General features: G+C 39.1%; 2 protein-coding genes across 7 annotated transcripts in view; both read left to right on the forward strand.

The window, feature by feature from the left end:
* The first annotated feature begins 1,434 nt into the window (after positions 1 to 1,434).
* Positions 1,435 to 16,574, forward strand: LOC114249847 (ribosomal protein S6 kinase-like 1). 2 transcript variants are annotated; one of them, XM_089739132.1, is made up of 13 exons: positions 1,435 to 1,735; positions 4,484 to 4,654; positions 5,964 to 6,062; positions 6,612 to 6,747; positions 7,512 to 7,853; positions 8,362 to 8,538; positions 9,546 to 9,640; positions 9,903 to 10,073; positions 10,604 to 10,969; positions 11,276 to 11,388; positions 12,164 to 12,389; positions 13,169 to 13,264; positions 14,096 to 16,574. In XM_089739132.1, the coding sequence occupies exons 1-13, from the start codon at positions 1,646 to 1,648 to the stop codon at positions 14,216 to 14,218; spliced, it is 2,205 nt and encodes a 734-aa protein (XP_089595258.1). In that variant the 5' UTR covers positions 1,435 to 1,645; the 3' UTR covers positions 14,219 to 16,574. The 2 variants fall into 2 exon arrangements, with proteins under 2 accessions (XP_089595258.1, XP_089595259.1); XM_089739133.1 differs by having other exon boundaries at positions 1,436 to 1,735; positions 8,365 to 8,538.
* A 2,424-nt stretch (positions 16,575 to 18,998) lies between these two features.
* nahoda (DOMON-like domain-containing protein nahoda) overlaps positions 18,999 to 20,923 on the forward strand; it is a 70,758-nt gene continuing 68,833 nt past the window's right edge. For all 5 annotated transcript variants that reach the window (XR_016325544.1, XM_028183554.2, XM_089739040.1 and 2 more), the window contains exon 1: positions 18,999 to 19,271. The gene's annotated coding sequence lies outside the window, so the exon portion shown is untranslated. The remainder of the gene's footprint in view (positions 19,272 to 20,923) is intronic.

Genomic DNA, 20,923 nt, shown 5'->3' on the forward strand with positions numbered 1-20,923 from the left:
AATAAATTCCTGTTTATTCAACACATTGAATTGTTGAACTTTGGTATCCTCTTAAAATTAAATAATAATAATGAAATATGGACAAAGTATGGAAATGAAGGAATTTAATTAATAAAATATTTGAGACTGCTGGTAAGGGCATTTCTAGTTATCCCCATAAAAAGGCTATTGTAAATGTAAATGTAAATAGGTACACAGTACCTATATCTACTGAAAAAAAAGCAATAATCGGTTCCATTAAGCTGTCTAGCGACATCTAGGGGACTTAATTAAATCTATTTCCAAATTCAATGTACTGCCTGCTATTTAACCCACTGAGGTCGCGATTCCGATCCGCTGGTAGAATTAGGATACTCTACATATTTAAAATTTGCTGTACATTTTAAATTTAATAGTGTAGTCATTAAAACTATTGTATAATGAAGAAATGTATAATGATTTTAAGTAGCGTATTTAATAATGTAATTACATTTCCTTTTATAATTTTCTCAACTAAATTTCACATTAATAAAATTTAGTTTTATGAATTGTAGTTTAGTTCAATGTGATCAAATGCTAAAGAAGTCACAGAATTATTTAAAGTGATATACGGAACAAGATTGCTGTCAAAGATAGTGTTGTAGACAACAGGATTAAAATGAAACCTATCGATATTTTACTTTTAAATTATGTGAACGCATGTTAATTGAGAAAGCATTTTAAATGTTTTTTCTTGAAAAATATGATCTTATGCACTTAAGTGAAACTATTTTCAGTATTGTACTTTTATTCAAGTAATCAAATCTCAAAAATTGCGTATGTTAGGACCTAGTTTAGTCAATTTGACAAATAGAATTGGGTGTACGTGCATATGTGGAAAAACAGTAACCCCTGAGTTGCATTTCTTAGTGATGAAGCTGCATTCCGATTCAGTGTTAGAGTTACGATTGGAAGATGCCTCGACGTAATTAAAAAAAGAAGTATTGTAACTGTTGGATGGTTAAATTTGAGGGGATTGGGTTCTGTAGGTTGATGAGGGGCTAATTAAAAACACACTGCTTCATTTTAATTATATTGCATAAAGTTTGAACACTTTTACACCATTATAAAATTATAATCTTTATATTTTTTTTATAAAACTATTACATGTTTCTCTTGCCATGTCTAGATGAGAAGTTCTGACTTTTTCTTAGGATAATACAATCATCTATTTTTTAAATATTTAAAATAATTCTAATATTCGAAATCTGTAATCATGTGTCAAGTGTTGCCTGCCATTACATTTATATTCAAACCCCAACAGTAACTTCAGTAATATTGCCACTAAAAACTAATAGGACTAGTTTTTAAACAGTAAAAATGAAAATCTATTTCTGTAATAAATAAATCGTGAAAACCCAAAACCCTTCGGTTATCGAGCAGTCGACGTCGGTACGAGTAGCAGCATCTCTATATAATGTTGTGTATATACATGTTTCGGCGATTATGTGAATTTATGTGTAATATCTATGTATCAGCGTAAAACGGCTGTTACAACAAACTAAATCAGTCAAGTGACTGAATAAACTTGATTAGTAAACTCATATAACTATGACTACCTATAGTTATTGGCATTTTATGATCTCCTTTTAACAGTTTTGTGTGTTGACCAAAACAAACTGTAAACATGTCGAAGGATAAGTGGGTTCGCCGGTTTTCAGTTGATGAAACATCGAAACACAAGAATGGATTCACTATATATAAGATCATGTCTATTGTAAGTAATAGTTACATTAAATTACGGCAACCAAAGACAATTAATATTTACTTTTAAATATAATTGTTGTCATTTCGAAAGAAAGTGCGTGAACTTTCATTGAAAGTAAAAAATACTTTCACCCAATTTTAGGGTTTCGGCCTTTCTAAGTGCAGTGCAACTGCAATTTCCATATCTGCTGTTTGCAATACATTTAACAAATTGTTACTTGTTAGAATCGATAACAGTAGGGGCTTTTTGTGTTGTATCTTAGTCAAGGATAATTATATGTCCAAAGGCCCCTATATACATTTAAAATATAAGTTTGAATGCGAAAATTTATTAACTCACCTGAAGCTGAGGAATTTGAGAGGAAAGGTGTGTGTTTCTGTGCTGGCTGCCACTTAGTTCCCTTAACTGCCAAACTCCTCACACTTTTCATCTTAATACATTTGTCTTTTGTTCATCAAATAATATTGTCAACATTCAAGTTAAGTAGAGTTTTCAAAGGAGGTTTTTGGAATGAGATGAATTGAGTTTAGTTCATTTCAAACTATTTTAGGTCTTACCTACTTTAATTTTATCACCCATTACATTCTGAACACTGTGTTTTTGTGTTTATGGACAATTCAGATGAGTTTCCTTGTTTTGCACCATTTTTTTACATGAGAACTATATACATATAAATAAGCAGAAAATAAGTTGAATACCATTTTCACTTCTGCTTGTTAAGTGATTTCCTTTTATTAGCCATTGATGAATTTTAGTGCTATCAGTTCGTAAATAGTATTTTAATTGATATTTAGCCAATAAAATAAAATAAATCTAAGAAAAAAAATACATAGACTTAATGTAAATTTTGAGGTATCAGTAAATATGGTTGAATTTTGAAAAACTACATAGACTTAATGTAAATTTTGAGGTATCAGTGAATATGGTTGAATTTTGAAAGACTATTTCTTAGATCTTGGTTGGAGATGAGCTGACATATCTTTGAAATTACAAGTTCGGAATCATCATGGCCTAAAAGATACCAAGTGCATTAGTATGTAGCGATGCGATTATGCCGATGATCGAATATCGCAGGCAAAAATAAGAAGAAATCAAAAAGCACGGTGTCCATTCTAGAATGGCTGTTTGGCCCAGTGGGTAGACGCATTGTCCTCATTAATAAAGATCCCATTGTGTGCTCACCATTCTTTGTAACATCGGTGATATGACATATTAAAATTGGTGATAGTTTAAAAAACAAATATGTACATTTTGTACTATTTTGCATTATAAAATAGTGTTGTTTTCAAATGTACTAGTACTAGTTATTTCTGCACAGGTTCTAAACTGGTCTGAGCTAAAATTCATTGTTACCCTCATATTAGTTTTCAATTGAGGAAAGTTTAGCTAAAAGTTTAGTTAAAAGAGCTACCTGAAATTGCTATTATCATCCACAGAGGAGAGATTTTCATTTTCTTTACAGATTTTGCCTCACATCTGACTCAAACGAGGCTTGAAAAGAATTTTTAGCCAGAGCCAGCTTAACTATTCCTGTTTCATTGCTGAAGGCATAAATCAAAACGAATGACCTGCATTTTAACTAATTATAACAAATTGATAAGAAATTGACAATAATTTGTGATAAAAACTACAATTTTTTTTTCAATATTAGAATTAATTACAGATAGATTTTCATAAACAAATTAATTATTATTAATTGAATTTTAATACATATGTTTATTAATAAAATCAAATGTTTTTGTAATATACTGGTACTGCAGTTGACCATTTACCTTAATACTTAATTAGAGATGAAAAAAAACTTCAGTCTCGTCTTCATTTTCTTTTGAATTCACCTAAGAGGCAGACGAGCAACCGTCTCACTTACTATGAAGTGGTTGAAGACGCTTATGGACATTAGAAATGCTAGGTGCACAGTTCCCTGCGTATTGCCACTCAGAATTGTTCCTTGCAAATTGAAGGTTTGTAGGGATTTTGAGATGTGGCTCCCGCCTCAAGATCGGTCGTGAGTCCGTTCACCTTTGTAAGAAATAATAAGCCACGACATTTTTTTTCTATTGCCCTTGTAGGCAGACGAGCATACGGCCCACCTGATGGTGAATGGTTACCGTCGCCCATGGACTTCAGCAATGCCAGGGGCAGAGCCAAGCTGCTGCCTAACGCTTAATAATCTGCACAAGCCTCCTTTGAAGAAGGATATGTCATAGCGCTCGGGAAACAACGTGGAGGGGAGCTCATTCCAAAGCCGGATGCTACGTGGCAAAAAAGATCTTTGGGAAACGCACTGTCGATGAACGCAGCGGTTCGAGATAATATGAAGTCTCCTCCGATGGCGGGAGGTGCGATGATAAAAAGGAGATCAGGGATCATCTCAAACAATTCAAATGAAATCAAATCAAAAAAAAATTATTCAGAGCACTCCCCATGGAACATACGGTATAAAATACAGAGGGAACCGAAGTCCCTCTGCAGACCTAGAGGCTCCAAAGGATCCATGAGAATGGGATTATCAACAATCCGAACGGCCCTCCTCTGTATGGAGTCAAATGGAAGAAGCTAGTATTTGGGAGCCCCGGCCCAGAGATGGGAGTAGTACTCCACGCGAGGCCGGACTTGTGCTTTATAAAGCAAAAGTCTTTGTCTAGGCGTGAAGTACCGCTTGAGGACTCCCAGCATCAAATTCAAATTGGGTTCATTTTGCGCCTCCCTCGAGCTAGGGAGCTAGTCACGAGCGAGTTATTGCAACGGTTGTTCCAGCTGTTCCCGATAGAATCGCCGGAGGCCGTGACGGCGATATCTGTATGGAAACGTTACAGCGACATCCAGAGGCTGCACAAGAGCATGAAGTCGCTGCACGCGGGCCTGCACTTACGCGGCACGTTTCCCGCTCTGCCCCGGTACAGCTACTTCAGGAGGTTTCAGCCGGACGTGAGTATACCGCCTTACAGTGTTTTCTTTTTTTATTGCTTAGATGGGTGGACGAGTTCACAGCCCACCAGGTGTTTTTTCCTACCAAAGCTGATAGTCTTGAGAGGCTATATCAACGTCGCCTTAACTAGTAGGTGAGCTGGGGCTCAAACCTGATGACGTTGCTAACACGAACCCTAGCAAGAGCCGTGCTTCGCAGAATCTACCACCGAATCGGAAACGCGACCCACTGAGAAGATCCGGCGAGAAACTCAGTGGGCTGTGTCTGTGGGTTAATTTACTCGTAGAGCTCTTCGTCGCAAGCGACGGGTTCGACGAGAACGATGACCGGGGTGGTGTTAAGTTGTTACTGGAGCCCATAGACATCTACAACGTAAATGCGTCACACACCTTGAGATATAAGTTCTAAGGTCTCAGTATAGTTACAACGGCTGCCCCACCCTTCAAACCGAAACGCATTACTGCTTCACGGCAGAAACAGCAGGGGCGGTGGTACCTACCCGTGCAGACTCACAAGAGGTCCTACCACCATTAAGTGTTCATATGGTTGCAATAGTCCATAGACGTTGCAATGTCGCTGACCACTTTGAGACATGGATACAGTGCTACCCCCCAATCTCCAAATGTCCAACACGTACTGTATCTTGGTGGTCCAACAAAAGGAAAAAAAAACTGTTGGTCCCGGACATTTTAATTCGATTGTATACATACAAGCATAACTTGTAAAGAGCGTTGAAAGGCACTTGGAAAGAAAAAATTGTAATGGATAGTCTGATAGTTGTGTTTGTTAGGTTTTTAAGTTACTATAAGAAATAAAGTATTAATAATAATAATAACTTCGAAATTTTATATTCTGTGATAGCTTCTGACATATCTAAATAGCCTTTTTGGCGGGAACGCGAGGAGTGAATTTGTGTGATTTGTTTTATTTTGTCTATTTAGTGTTTCTTCAGGTTTAAATGTGTAATAACGGTGGTTTATTAACTGTTTAATATCTGTGAAAGTGCACAAATGTGGGAAAATGAAACAAAGCCGCTGGACGTAACTTTTCGGGATCCTACAAAAAGTCCACTGAAAAAATCTCAGTAAATGACCACAATTTTACTAAGATTATATTTCATCCCATATCATCTCATTTCATTTAATTTCATCCAGTTGATTAATGTCTCAAATTAATCGTCTTCATTTCATTTCATTTCACTTCATGTTATCATTTTTCATAAAAATATAAATTAAAATAAGACATGACCTAAAGGTCTTAGTTAGCAAGTCATAAAATCCCTTAAAAAAATTTTAAATACATTGGCAGGTGATAACCGACAGAGCTAGAACCATCAAGACGTTGTTAGAGTTCATCGCGGAGCACAGACTGCTGTTCACTAGCACTGACTTCGTCAATTTCCTTCAGGTAAGTGTACTTGCAGCCAGTCAAACATTCATCAAGGTGCTCTTTATAATTTGAATCGAAATGTGTGCCATTAAATTTGTCTATATAGCAAAGACAAACGGTACTACATTTTTTTTTTTTCAATCCTATCAAACCAAGGTTTAATTAGGCTTTTAATCAGAAATAGAATATTTTTTTTCGATATAGATTTTTTATTACTTTTTTTATTTTTTTTATTTATAATATTTTTATTTATTTATTTGGGAAAATAACCGTATAGTACATCCATATAGTAATTTAAATAATTAATGGAACTTAATAAAGATGACTTTTGTGAAAACAAAAGAGATGTAATATTAATAAGATGAATTTAAGTCTTGAGGTGACTGTGATTAAGGTCGAATTTCGATTATCCGACTTACACCAGTTAAATTACATTAATACGAATCTCGTAATTATTTAAAGTCCATATGGCTGGTAACATTTAAACGCACACACAACACTCCACGTGACTATGTGGGTCAGCCACACCCAGAAAGACGGCAATTGACCCGACAAACGATTCTTTAGACCGGGTACCCAGAGCCCTGCGCTGAGCCGGGAGTCATAAACTCTATAAGGTCGTCCTTGCACCTGCCCATAGAGGAGACGCCGCCGCTGGAGTACCCGACTGACGACGACGAGGCCAGGACCCCCAACGGCTCAAGTTAGTAAACCTTACTAACGCATGCTCGATCTTATTCCGTTAAGCTAAGGTCTAAATTGAATATATCCATAATAAAATAGTGGTACACGTACAACTTGGTGCACGTGAAAGAAGTATTGTGGTCTTCTCCATTTTTCATCCAAAAATCAAATTTCTTTTGTAATAGGGAATGTTGTGTATAAGAGAAACGATCTAACTGGCTTTGTCTTTCTCTCCACGGTCGAGTGGTTTGCGAGACGCTCTGTCTATTTTCTCCCTCTCGCTCTTCCTAAATTGTATCTGTTCTCTCTAGCCGTAACGAATCTGTCGCGAGTTAAATTTTACTCTCAACCTAAAGAAGTATCACTTCAAAAAGCCAGAGGGGCTTGGAATATAACTTTTTTTGATGTGAAACATCTATAGCCGCACGTAAAACCGATTTCTGGCGTGGCGACGCGTCGCCACGGCATGCGCAATCGACTGTGCGATTCTCTCCCACTCGATCCGGCGTTAAGCCATCTCTCTCGCTACACTGAGCTCTGATACCTATAGTGTATACTCCGTAGTGTATACAGTGTTGTTAACTACAGTACACATAACCTGTGTTTTACTTGAAAACAAATTATTTTTTCGTAATATTTTATTTTATCATTAAGACATATTTAGTTCCTATCACAATCTGTTCTTTTCTGCATATTACTTTTACAAAATAATGTGGATGTTTCACATCTGCCAGGCTTCCCGTGACGGCTCACATTTTTTTCATAATTTTATTTATTTTCCAGTTAATCCGACGGCTTCTCAACAAGTATCGCGCGACGAAACCGATTTTATATCGCAAATACCGATCTACGAAGCGGCTGACGTGGAGGTGGTGGACTCGAGCGAGGCCTCCAAGCGGACGGGCAGCTTGGACTCGCTGGACTCGTTGGAGAGCATAGACAGTGACCTCTTTGACGAGTTGGCCAAGCTCACCATAGACAAGCCGGCGTCCAGTGTCAAGAGGAACGTGTTGCCGGATTTGATTAATTTCGACGAACCGTCCACATCGAAGATCGACGATTGTCACACGACGAGAACTGGCAACACCGACTCGGACAGTTTGTCTTTGAACGCGCAGACTTTTGGTGCGTTTGTATTTATTACTAAGTAGTATTTATATAAATTCGAATGGCTTCACTGATTCTTCTTCTTTTTTGATTTTTTGGCTCCGGCACGATTTGTGCATTAGCCAGCGTTAAGTAACAAGATTTTTATAATTCGCAGTTTTAATTCTTTACAGTTTATGAATAATAAAAAACGAAGGAAACTAATTGCGACAGAACATAAATAATTAAAAACGAATTAAATTTACAAATGAGACGATATGTGATGAAATATAACCTCAGTAAAATGGTGGCCATTTACTGAGATTTTTTCAGTGGACTTTTTGGAGGATCCCGAGAAGCTACGTCCAGCGGCATTTTCCCACATTTGTGCACCTTCACAGATACTAAACAGTTAATAAACCACCGTTATTACACATTTCAACCTGAATAAACACTAAATAGACAAAATAAAAAAATTCACACAACTTCACTTCTTGCGTTCCCGCCAAAAAGTCCCGGCTTCACTAATTAGATAGTGTTTACGTAGCAGACAGTGCCCTGTCCCCCTCGCACGCGGGGCGCGGGACGAGGACGGAGGACAGCTACATATTCGAGGCGGGCTACATGCTGAACTTGGCGGCGCGGTGCGAGGACGCGGGGGACTACGCGGGCGCCCTGGACCACTACAAGGCCGGCATCGAGAAGCTACTCGTCGGCGCCCGCTGTGAGCACCTCAGCGACACCACTCACGAACACTCACACTAGTACAGTCCGACTTTAATGAACGCTCACACTAGTACAGTCCGACTTTAATGAACGCTCACACTAGTACAGTCCGACTTTAATGAACGCTCACACTAGTACAGTCCGACTTTAATGAACGCTCACACTAGTACAGTCCGACTTTAATGAACGCTCACACTAGTACAGTCCGACTTTAATGAACGCTCACACTAGTACAGTCCGACTTTAATGAACGCTCACACTAGTACAGTCCGAATTTAATGAACGCTCACACTAGTACAGTCCGACTTTAATGAACGCTCACACTAGTGCAGTCCGAATTTAATGAACGTTCACACTAGTACTTCTTCTTGTTTATTTCTTCTTGTTTGTTTAAACTTCATGAATTGTCATGAAATTAAATGAAATGAGATGAGATGAAATATGATTTTAGTAAAATGGTGGTTATTTACTGAGATTTTCTCAGTGGACTTAAAAATTACGTTCAGCAGTTTTGTTTCATTTTCCCACATTTATGCACTTTCACAGATACTAAACACTTAATAAACCACCGTTATTAAAAACTAAATAAACAAAATTCAAAACAAATCACACAACTTCACTCCTCCCGCCAAAAAGTCCTTTGTTTGTACTTGTTATATTATCTGGGGCGTGGGCTGTCAATATTCATTAGGGCTCTGGTTTTTTTTCCTACCTATGATGATAGCCTTGAGAAGCTATTTCAGCTTCATCCTAACGTGTGTAGGTGAGCTCACGGGGCCGGAGTGCTCCTATCACTGGCGCTAGCAAAAGTAGTGCTTCGCAGAATCTACCACCCGATCGAAAACGCGGCTCACTAAGAAGATCCGGCGAGAAACTCAGTGGGCTGGGCTCTGGAATGTGGAGGATTTATCTATTTAGTTAAACTGAGCTAGTGTCAGCCCTGCATGCACTATTCTATTGGCGTGGGCTGGTGGACGGCGGACGGTACAGCGGCGCGTGTTGCAGCGGACGCGGACGGCGCGCGGCGGGCGCTGGTCCGGCAGCGCACGCACGCCTACCTGGCGCACGCAGAGCGACTGTGCAGCGCGCGCACACAGCACGTGAGGACACACTACTCTACATTCCATTAGAATTGTTCTTCACATTTTAGTAAAATTCTAATGATTTATATTCAAAATCCCTAAGTAAAGTTAACGTCGAGCACTGTGACTATACTCGTAGCGATAATCTATTCAAACTAAAACGTGTTTCATTCATAAATTGTTAGCGAAATTTCATAATATCGTTTCCTGTGACAATATGCATAAATATATAGTTAATTAATTATATATTTCTGAGTCGAGTGAACTCACGGTTGTGCAGGTCGCGGGTGGAGTGGCGCGCGGCGGGGCGGAGCGCGGCGGGGCGGCGCGGGACGGGACGGCGCGGAGCGGGTCGCGCGCGGAGCTGTGCGCGTACGTGCTGCTGGGCGTGGTGCGGCCGCGGCTGCTGCTGGTGCTGCACGCCAGCACCGACACGTGCTACGTCATGAAGGTGCGGGTACCGCCGTGCCAATGGTTGACTTATTTTCTGTTCCACTTTTGAATTACTTTAAACGCACTAAAATATTATTTGGTCTAGAATTCACATTAAAATAGTTCAAAAAACATATTTGACTTCCACCTCATGCGTCAAGGCGGCCGGGCCCGACGATTATTTACGGGGTGGCGCTTAGTGAAATGATGTGCGAAGTAGATAACCATGTATTCACACGTGCAGAGCCGGCTCCAGTTCGTTAGGTTTTTTTTGAGCTGGCGGGTCCAAACTCCTGCGGCGGCCGCGGATTTACGGAACTGCCGAGTTATAAGATGCGACACACTAAACGACTCCTCTACTCTGCCTGGGTTCTGACAAAAAAAATGTAAGGGAGTCTTTTAGTGGGTAGGACCCCCAAAATTTTCCTTGGGTCGGTCGGCCCTCAGGTGAACTCATCATTCGCAGACCGCTGAGTCTCACATATCCCGCACACCCCTAGACGCGGACAGCAGGTATGAGGCCCGGTGAGCCAGCTCGTTGAGTCGCAGGTGCTGGACAAGGTGCCGAGCAACGAGCCGGAGGGGGAGTGGCGGCGCCCCGTGCTGCCCGGGCCGGCGCCCTACATGGTGCGGCTGCACGCGCTCATCGAGACGGAGGACTCGCTGTTCCTGGTGCTGACGTACGCGCCGGGCGAGCGCCTGTGCGAGTACGTGCGCCGGTACGCCGCCGCGCCCGCCGCGCCGCCGCGCCCGCCCGACCTGCGCTGCGTGCTGGCCGACCGCGCCGCGCCGGGGGACGACGTGCGCGACCTGCTGCACAACTCCAAGGAGCTGCTGCTGACCGTGGACCGGGCGCTGGGCGGCGGCGCGCAGACAACTGCCCCGGACGAGCACACCGCCGCCGCCGGCACCGGGGTGAGCGCATCCTATATTGTATAATACAATATTTGTTTATAACTAAATTTCATTTCTAACAAAAATGCCTTATGATTATTATTTTTTGCATTATAATTGGAATATTCTTGTGTCCTTTACAAAATAATTTAACTGATAATTTAAATTAAGATTAGAATGTTCGTCTTGTCGTTCGAAGTAATCTCTTCTGGACAACTGATAGACAGTGTTACACACTAACAGGAACACAACTTTTAGGTGTTATAACTTTTTCGTTTTGATATTCACATATTTTGTAATGAATGTGGGAAACAAATATATATATAGTTGGAGCCGCGCGTGCGGTACCGGGACGCGGTGCCGCCGGGCGCGGTGCGGCGCTGGGCCGCGGAGCTGGTGACCGCGCTGGAGAGTCTGCACGCGGCCGGCGTGGTGTGCGTGTGGGTACCTGCTCTCTACACAGGCACCGCAGTACTGCTAGTGCACTGGACGATGCATTGTCCAGATACGCAGAGCTAGGGATCCCCAACAGGAAAATCGAAACAATACAAAAAGCTATTCTATGTTAAAGCGTTTTTATTAGCAAGCAATGTACAGCACACGCGCTTTCGTGGGTGCCCGGTCGGTCTGCCTTTGCGTTACATTGCTCCTACATGGAAATTGAATTATTTAAAATAACGCTGTAATTTAGCTTAGCTTAAGTTTTTTACTTACACTTGTTAGGTTTGAGCTCCGTGAGCTCACCTACTTGTTAGGGCTACGCTGAAATGGCCTTTCAAGACCATCAGCTTAGTAGGATTTATTTTTTCACGTAGTTTTAATTTTGGGACTGTTTATCGCAACTTTCTTACTGTAATATGGTTTATGTCTCGTCTATCCCGGAGAACGGTAGAGCGCAAGAGTAGCAAGTGTCACAAATTTATATGAAACTTCATAATCTTGTGGTGTCCTAGCTGTGCCAACGAGAATGCACTCGGGCTTAGAACGTCTACCTCACATCTGCATTTGGCACACAACATTGAGTGTTTACTTCAAGACTATTACAATATATCGATTATATCTAAAAATACTAACTAAAACATTAAATCTAAATACATATAATTTTAACAATTTCATATTTTGTGACCCCTGAACTATTTCATAGAAAATTTCGGTGTAAACCGATTACAGTTGCATTTAGCAACAAAAAAAGTTATAAGGTGCTGGTGCGTGCAGCGATTTGGGCCCCGCCAACGTGCTGCTGGGCGCGCGCGGGCAGGCGCTGCTCACGTACTTCGCGTGTCGCGGCGGGGCGGGGCGGGACGGGGCGTGGCGGGGCGGCGCGCGGCACGCACCGGGCGCGCTGCACGTGGCGCCGGAGTGCCGCGGCTGGCAGGCGCCCGCGCCGACCGCCGACTACTGGAGCCTGGGCGCGCTGCTCTACCAGCTCATCTGCGGATACGTGAGTGCCGCGCCGACACGTTGCTTACACGGACCACCTGGTTACCGGAGCCCATAGACATCAACAACCCACATCGAGACATGAATTCTAATGTCTCAGTTTTTACAGAACAGCAGCTGTCCCACCCTTTAACCGAAACGCATTACTGCTTCACGCAAAGATAGGCAGGGCGGCGATACCTACTCGTGCAGACTCACACGACGTTCTACCACCAGTAATTGAAGACGTGAGTGGATGAAGGGGATATGATACAAATTGTTAATTTCAAGAAAACAGGCAATAAACTTTTGTTACTTGTACTTTTTCGTACGTAACCCCATCACATGCGATTTGTACAAATAACCTTTAAACCCAGAGTTTTAAAATCTAATATGGTTTCTAGGCACATAATACCTTCATTCGATTTAAAAGCTCAAAAATCTTAAAAATGGTACTCATCTCCTTCATCCACTCATATCTTTAATTACGCAAATTATAATTTTGCGGGTTTAATTTTTATTACACGATGCTACTCCTGCATCGTGGTAATCAATTGTGAACATTTGATAAGTACGTATTTCATTAGGAAAATTAGTACCCGCCTGGGGGATTCGAACACCGGCACACTTGTATTGCTCGATACGAGAGCACTGAACGCCTTATCCTTTAAGCCACGATGACTTAAAAAATTTAATGCAACATTTGTCGAAATGATAAAACTATTCAGAAACCTACGTTTTATCTGTTCTAAATATATCATTGTTTTATTCTATACTGTATTGTATTTTTATTTATTTCAGCCTCTTTCTGTTCACCACAAGACTGTGTTCACATCGCACACTATATTACAGCTGCCCGAGGAGCTGACAGTGGAAGAGGAATCGTTATTGACTCAAGTACGTAACGACAACACACACGTATACACAGAGAGTATTTGTACACTACCGTTCAAAAGTTTAGAAACATTCGATTTTCAGTTGACTAAAACATATTATCGTAATAAATCTCTAAATAAACACGTTGTTATGGAAGTTAATTATTTTAAAAAATGAAGGAATTTTGAGGAGGCAAATTTTTTATGAGAAGTATTTTATGTTATTATTTATGCACTAAATATATTTCACTACACAATAATGTAATAGTTCAATCAGATATAATGTATTTTAATAACATTTTTATTTAAATTACCGTAGTGTTTCCAAACTTTTAAACGGCAGTCAAAGGGTTAAGTATCTTCGTTCCAAAAAGACGGGTTCTGACTTTTTGGCGGTAACGCGAGGTGTCAAGTTGTGCGATTTGTTTTATTTTCTCTATTTAGTGTTTCGTCAGGTTTAGATGTGTAATAACGGTAGTTTATTAACTGTTTAGTATCTGTGAAAGTACACAAATATGGGAAAATGAAACAAAGCTGTTGGACGTAGCTTTTCGGGATCCTCCAAAAAGTCCACTGAAAAATCTTAGTAAACGACCACCATTTTATTGAGATTAATTATATTTCATCACATTTCATTTAATTTCATCCCAGTCGATTAATGTCTCAAATTCTTCATTTCATTGTCATGCCATGCCATGTTTCTAAATTAATCAGCTTCATTTCATTTCATAATATCATATTTCATAAAAAAAATACATATATAAAAGATTAGGTTGTATGGTGCGATACCTTTGTCTTTCCATTTGGAAAAATAAAACTACTACTACCACAAAGACGTCGTGTCGTGTTGCAGCTGCTGACGTTCGAGCCGGCGGCGCGGCTGGGCGCGGGCGGCGCGCGCGAGCTGCACCGGCACCCGTACTTCCGCGCCGTGGACTGGCGCCTCGTGCGCGACAGCTGGCCCAAGCACGACTGAGCCGACTCCGCACCGCCGGCTCCGCACCGCCGGCTCCACGAGCTCACAGCCCACCTCGTGTTCATACGTAAATGCGCCGCCCACCTTGAGATATAACTTCTAAGATCTCAGTACAGTTTGAAGGGCAGCATTACTGCTTCACGGCAGAACTAAACAGGGTGGTGATACCTACCCGTGCGGACTCACAAGAGGTCCTACCACCTGTAAAAAGAATGATGAAATATCTTTTTTGCCACACACCATCCGTCTTTGGAATGAGCTCCCCTCCACGGTGTTTCCCGAGCGCTATGAGATATCCTTCTTCAAACGAGGCTTGCGGAGAGTACTTAATGGTAGGCATTGCTGACGTCCTTAGCGACGGTGACCACTTACCATCAGGTGGACCGTATGCTCGTCTGCCTACAAAGGCAATAAAAAAAACTGTTGGAGCTATGTGAATAATCCTAACCTGAAAGATAAGACGATCGACGTGACAGTATTCATATCTCTCATTTAACGCGAGAAATTATGAAAGACTTCAGTTAAAATATATAGGAACATATATTTAAAAAAAAAGTTAGCTTCGGAGAGAATCGAAAGTGCTAAAAGTATTATTATAATTTATTTTGACTACGTCCTTAGATATTTTAGTAAATTAAAACTAAATTAAAAATTGATATAAAAACACGTTGTACAATAAATACGTTCAAAAATATTAATCTAGTCTTATATATTTATACTTTTTGGAAAAACATATTGTTAAATAGTTTTGTGTTCAAATTATTGCAGGTACCTATTTTATAATAGTTATCAGAAACTTAATTAAAAAATAACACTATATTATCTTATGTGTGTATGAAAATGAATTAATACAATTAAATAAGTTAGTTATAGTTCTTAGATATATAGTAGCGACCTGACACCAATAAACACAATTTATAAAGTGAATACATTCTTGATTATATTAAATCTAACTGCTAGAGAATGCTTTAGGCACTAAGTCCACCAATATGAAGTGTAATAAATAAATAAATTAACTATTCATCGTTAATTCATATTGTTATTAAATATTAAATAGATTACATAATAATTGTAATATTTTTTTAAATCAAATTAATTGTCATATGTGGCTAAATGTTGAGCGTCCGTGCACGATCATCTGTTGGCCTCAAGTGACGTCATCAACAATGAAGTATTCCTTAAGCCTTTGAAAAATGAGTCGGGTTACTTATTCTATCGGTTAGATATAATCAAACTCTTTTCCTAATTTACATATAGAGGTGTGCTGGTCCTAGTTGTTAATGCCCAAAAAGAAATGTAATGCTGTGTTTAGTTAAGGGATTAAATTTGTATTTTAAATATTCGACCTACGTACACTTATAATTAATATGTAATTAGATTTTGTTTTAAGATCTGAGTCTGGTTTTAAGCTAGGTTTTATAATGAATTTTATTTGAAATTATGGTATTACGTGATTGGAAATATTAGAATAAGAACAGGACCGGCTTAGCGCCATGTTGTGACGTCACAACTGGAACTTGGTACAGTGTACAAAAAAGAAATGATAAATGAAATTTCTCATCTTTGGTATATTATAATAAAACGTAATTTAAGAAAACTTGTAACTTTGAATTGCCGTGTATTAATATTTTTTTACGGAAATTCTAAGCTACCCGGTGGCAGGACACAGCGCAGGACCTTAAGGACTGGCGTCTCTTGGTATCGGAGAACAAGATCCAATTTGGGTTGCTGCGCCAAGGGCTACTAGTAGTAATTATTTACAAGATACAAAATATAAACCATTTATAAACTGATAAATTATATTTTGTATTTTAATTAAAATCGTTCAGTTCTTCGCTGTGAGTCGTGTCCTGACGCCCAATAGACTAGACGCCGGAATTATGACACTCATTTAAAATTGTCTAAAAAAAATGGCGCTGATCTCTTTTAAAGTTTTTCTGCTGACCGTAGTTACAAGACGGAAGTTAGCCGAGAGCCCGCCCTGTTCTTTGTGCTTTATTATGATTGCCGCTAAGGGCGCTGTTCCAACTCCATACAAATTTGAGTTAACTTTTACGCTATCGAGAACGTTAAAAACCTCACACTAAGCACACTGATCTTAAATCGCATTATAAGTAGCGACTCTTGTCCGCATTATAAAATCACGAGAAATTATTTTTGTGTTTGTTTTCTATGTTTTTGTTGAACCTGGAAACTAAATTATACAAATAAACTCTATATAACTGTAAACATTGTATGAAGATGTAATCATTGTTTTTAAAATTGACGTATAATTTAATTATGAAATGATCTCAAAATTGTGTTTTTTGCAAACCGTGAAATTTTATGTTAAATAATTATATTGAGCATGACTCTGTGTTATGTTTTTTATTTGAGTTTTTTCTTCCTCACAAATTCATGTTTAATTTAGTAAACCGATTGTAAGCGTGTTCGAAGCCTCACTAACTATATTTAAAAAATATATTAAGATATAATATATGATACATAATAAATATATTAATTAATCATTAATTAATTAATGGTGCATCAGATCGGGGGAGCATCGACTTCACGCATCAAGTGTGATCCAATTCTAAGATACTGATAAAGATTAGCATACGATTTCTGAAATAGAAGTGCTCAATTGATTTAATTATTTACTTTTGCCAATAAATATATAGCAATTTTTTTATAATGGTTGCCGTTCCTCACGGAAGTCAGTAATGTCACGGGCCAGCCAAGACTAAAGTGAAACTAAGTGAAGTGACGTTTGAATGCAAACAGTGTCAGATGCTATCACATAAAGTTCGCAAAGGCGGCACGACATGAGAACCCTCTTATCGTGGCCGCTGAAAACTACATACCCGATCCTGTAGACCGAATGGTAAACCGTCGACGTCGCCCAAAACACGTCATTACGGATCCTCCAGATCCACTAACGGTGCTTTTAGGCGCCACAAGCACCAGTCACCGTCCTCGTCGAACCCGTCGCTTGCGACGAAGTGCTCGACGAGCGAATTAAACCATAGACACAGCCCATTGAGTTTCTCGTCGGATCTTCTCAGTGGGTCGCGATTCCGATCCGGTGGTAGATTCTGCGAAGCACTGCTCTTGCTAGGGTCAGTGTTAGCAACACTCCGGCTTGAGCCCCGTGACCTCATCTACACACGTCAGGGTGAAGCTGAAATAGCCTCTCAAGGCTATCAGCGTAGGTAGGACAAAAAAGCTATCACAGTTGGTAGAACTGTGGCCACCATGCTCAGGATGTAATCTTGTAAATGTCCTCACCATAGAACTGGTGCAACACTGTGAGCCCGCATGGGTGTCGCCTGCCCGTTTCTGAAGCGAAGCAAACATGCGTTGCTCTCGACGGATCATGGTCTGAGGTGGTGTTTTAGGTAAGCCATGAGTCAGTCAATATTCAATTTTACTGTATCGCGTCATTAGTAATTTCTAGAACTTTCGTATGTGTAGTGACAAAGGGAAGATCTTCCACCGAGCGGGTGAAGTTGCTCGTTAGACCGACGGTCTGAATGTTATAGATCGGAACTTGTATTTAAGAGAGCTTATCGTGAAAATGTCCTCTGTCAAATATCTTATTTCTATAAAGCTTAGCCGCCAGACTTTGTAGTGTTTTTTTAAACCATGTCTTTAAGAACATTCAGATCGGATTGGAACCTGATAACAACTTAACGGATCCCATCATGGTGCTAAGTTATTAGTGAAAATGGTCCCTCCAAGCAAGTATCTAGTTTCCTACGTAATTCCGGTACTTCTTACACATGAGAAAATTAAGGAGATATTTAAGGGTCGATTGATGTGAATTCAATGTATTGTCCGGAACCCTATGCAGTTATTCTTTATAGTATTTTTGTGCCTGCATGTTAATGTCTGAGTCACTGGTGGGAAGTCACGTGCGTCTGTCGGCCTAACTAGGAGGTCACCATAAGTTCGGTACAATTTATATAAGTATATAATGTTATGTATTACTGAATTTAGAATATATATTTACTTCATAGCCCGAATGAGTAGAAACCGCCATCCTGCTTATATCTTTCGCGGAATAGTCATGCATTTCGGCTTACGAGATGGGACAGCCGTTATCCAATTGAGACTTCCACTTATCACCAGGTGAACCATGAGTTATTACATCAGTTTATGCAATAAAAATATTAGATATAGAGTTTGACTCGCCGATCGGTGCTCTTACACAACCTAATTACAGATGGCGCTGATCATAAGAAACCTCGTTGAGTAGTTTAGTTGAATTCGGGTACAAGGCAAAAAATCATATACTATACCATATATAACCATAAAAATGTTTCACAATAAACAAATATTAATATTGTAATGTTTAAACGTTCAAAAATTAATGTTTTACAAAACTATTACGTCACAGCATTCGATGAGAATCAAGAATTCAAAACAGGTTCCTTGTCGTGAGGCCACATTTCTACAAAGGTGATCAACTCTGTTTTAATGTGATTTACAACTAGAGTTTATAATACACCGTAACAGCAAATTGAACTTAAAATAAGGGTTATGTTTCAATGTCGTGAAGCAAATAATTAATTGCCTTTTACGAGAAAACGAAATCAAATTACAGAAATTTAAATCGTATGAGGCGCACATAAAATAGAAATTCGTATTTAATGCACATAAACTTGATTATTATACTACGTTAAAAGATAGTTGCTTGAATGCTTGTTTTTTGAACTTGACGAGCCTGTTTTACTGTTGGCCGTTTAATGTGATCTACAGCGAGCCAGTGAATGTAGATTGTAAATATTCGATTGCTTAAAGTTAGTCTTGTCTATACCGAGAGAGGGCGTACTTGTGTCTCGTGATAAAAATCGAACTTTAGTGTTTTAATTTAAAAAAAGACCTTTAGTTAATTTATGTAGCGTCAATATAGTATATTATTACAGTGATGTTTTCGATTTTAATATAATATCGTAAGTTTGGTATGTAGTGTTGTAAATATTTCTTAACACGTAAACAGGTTTCTGAGTGGAATTTTAGGATTTTTTGAGTTTGTTTACTTCTGGAATTTAAAGGATTGTAAAAAAAAACGGTAAGTGCTAATATTTGTTTTCAAAATACAAAATACATTTTTGTGTTCTGAATAAAACGACTATCATTAGAACACGAATATCTTATAAATTAGAATTTAATCGAAAATATTAATAACAGGTTATGAACTTAACTTTCCGAGTGAAACCTGTCGCTTTTTGTAGTGAACATTAATTTGGACCATTTGTTTCGAAATATGACGTTATTAATAGAAACTAAAATACATAGAAACTATGTATGATTATAAATAGGCACAATTGACTAATATAATAAGATAAATAGGCTTAGACAAAATAAGCAGTCGAGTACAATTTTCTCTTCTGTTTTCTTTGACGAGCTCCAACTTCGTAAAAACATTTTAGAATTATTGAGTCTCTTTTTTCAAAATGTTAATAATAAAACAAAATTTAGAAGCAGCCCGCGTATTTATCGCTGCCCATCACTATGTTTTCAGTTTTTTTCTGAATGTAATCTACCTAGTGTTTTTACAAAATTAATGACGCGGTAAGCGGCAAACACGAGGAAATAAAAAGCAGATTGAATGCAAAACTCTCTCTAACTGGTGGTAGGACCTCTTGGGAGTCCGCACGGGTAGGTACCACCACCCTGCCTATTTCCGCCGTGAGCAGTAATGCGTTTCGGTTCGAAGGGTGGGGTAGCCGTTGTGACTATACTGAGACCTTAGAACTTATATCTCGAGGTGGGTGGCGCATTTACGTTGTAGATGTCTATGGGCTCCAGTAACCAATTAACATCAGGGGGGCTGTGAGCTCGTCCATCCATCTAAGCAATAAAAAAATAAAAAAAAACAAGACTTCAAAACAGAGAACAGAAAGAGACAACTCTCTCTTTCTCTCTCTGTCTCTCTTTCTCTACTTTTTTTACACACTTAATACTTATTCTCTTCTAACATTATTAATATCTAGATTTAATAGGTTTAATCTTAAAATGCTGGTCAACGCAATACCACGGACTATTATACCATATACCAAGACCTACATCCGTTTTTTAATATAAGCATATAAAATTTATATAATCTTATTTTCCAATTACGAAGCTAGTATAAAAAGTAAATTTGTCGAACGACTTCATAACGATGGTATCTACTTATTGCCTGGCTTTTAGTTTACTATTAGAGGAAATATTTAGCTAGAGCGGCTTGCGTCCCGCGCTTTCAAGCACACAATACCAAGCTATTTATTGAATTGCTGTATCCCCGCATTGTGCCATTTGTGCTAAAACAAATCAACCTCTCAAAACCTAGTAAACAAAAATGCGGCACAAAATGAATGTGTTAAGGTGTATTTTAGAAAATTCCTCTGCTTAACTTGAACCCTTGAGTTGGAACATCGTGGAGTGAGAGTGGATAAATGAATGAATACAAATGAGTAGACTAATATTCACCTTCGCTGGAGTCTTACGTGCGGGATGATAAGTAAAAGGTATCACAGTCCTAATTGATAACTACATTAACCGCTGACCTAAATGTTATAGTGGTTGAACACAAAAATCACTAAATTATTTTCACTTTTCCCTTTTACGCGTTTCACGCTAATTATTGATACACGTCTTTACAAATACTCCATATACACACTTAAATATGTTCTGATTTTTAAGAAACCAAATTAGACATTTTATTATTTGTGAACAAAA

This window comes from Bombyx mandarina, chromosome 28, assembly GCF_030267445.1.
Source record: "Bombyx mandarina strain Sakado chromosome 28, ASM3026744v2".
Classification (NCBI taxonomy): Eukaryota; Metazoa; Arthropoda; class Insecta; order Lepidoptera; family Bombycidae; genus Bombyx; species Bombyx mandarina.

Coding starts and splice junctions, on each gene's coding strand:
- LOC114249847 (XM_089739132.1), top strand. CDS start 1,646: ATGTCGAAGGATAAGTGGGTTCGCCGGTTTTCAGTTGATGAAACATCG. Junction 1,736..4,483: donor TATATAAGATCATGTCTATT/GTAAGTAATAGT, acceptor CGGTTGTTCCAG/CTGTTCCCGATAGAATCGCC. Junction 10,074..10,603: donor ACACGTGCTACGTCATGAAG/GTGCGGGTACCG, acceptor GTTGAGTCGCAG/GTGCTGGACAAGGTGCCGAG.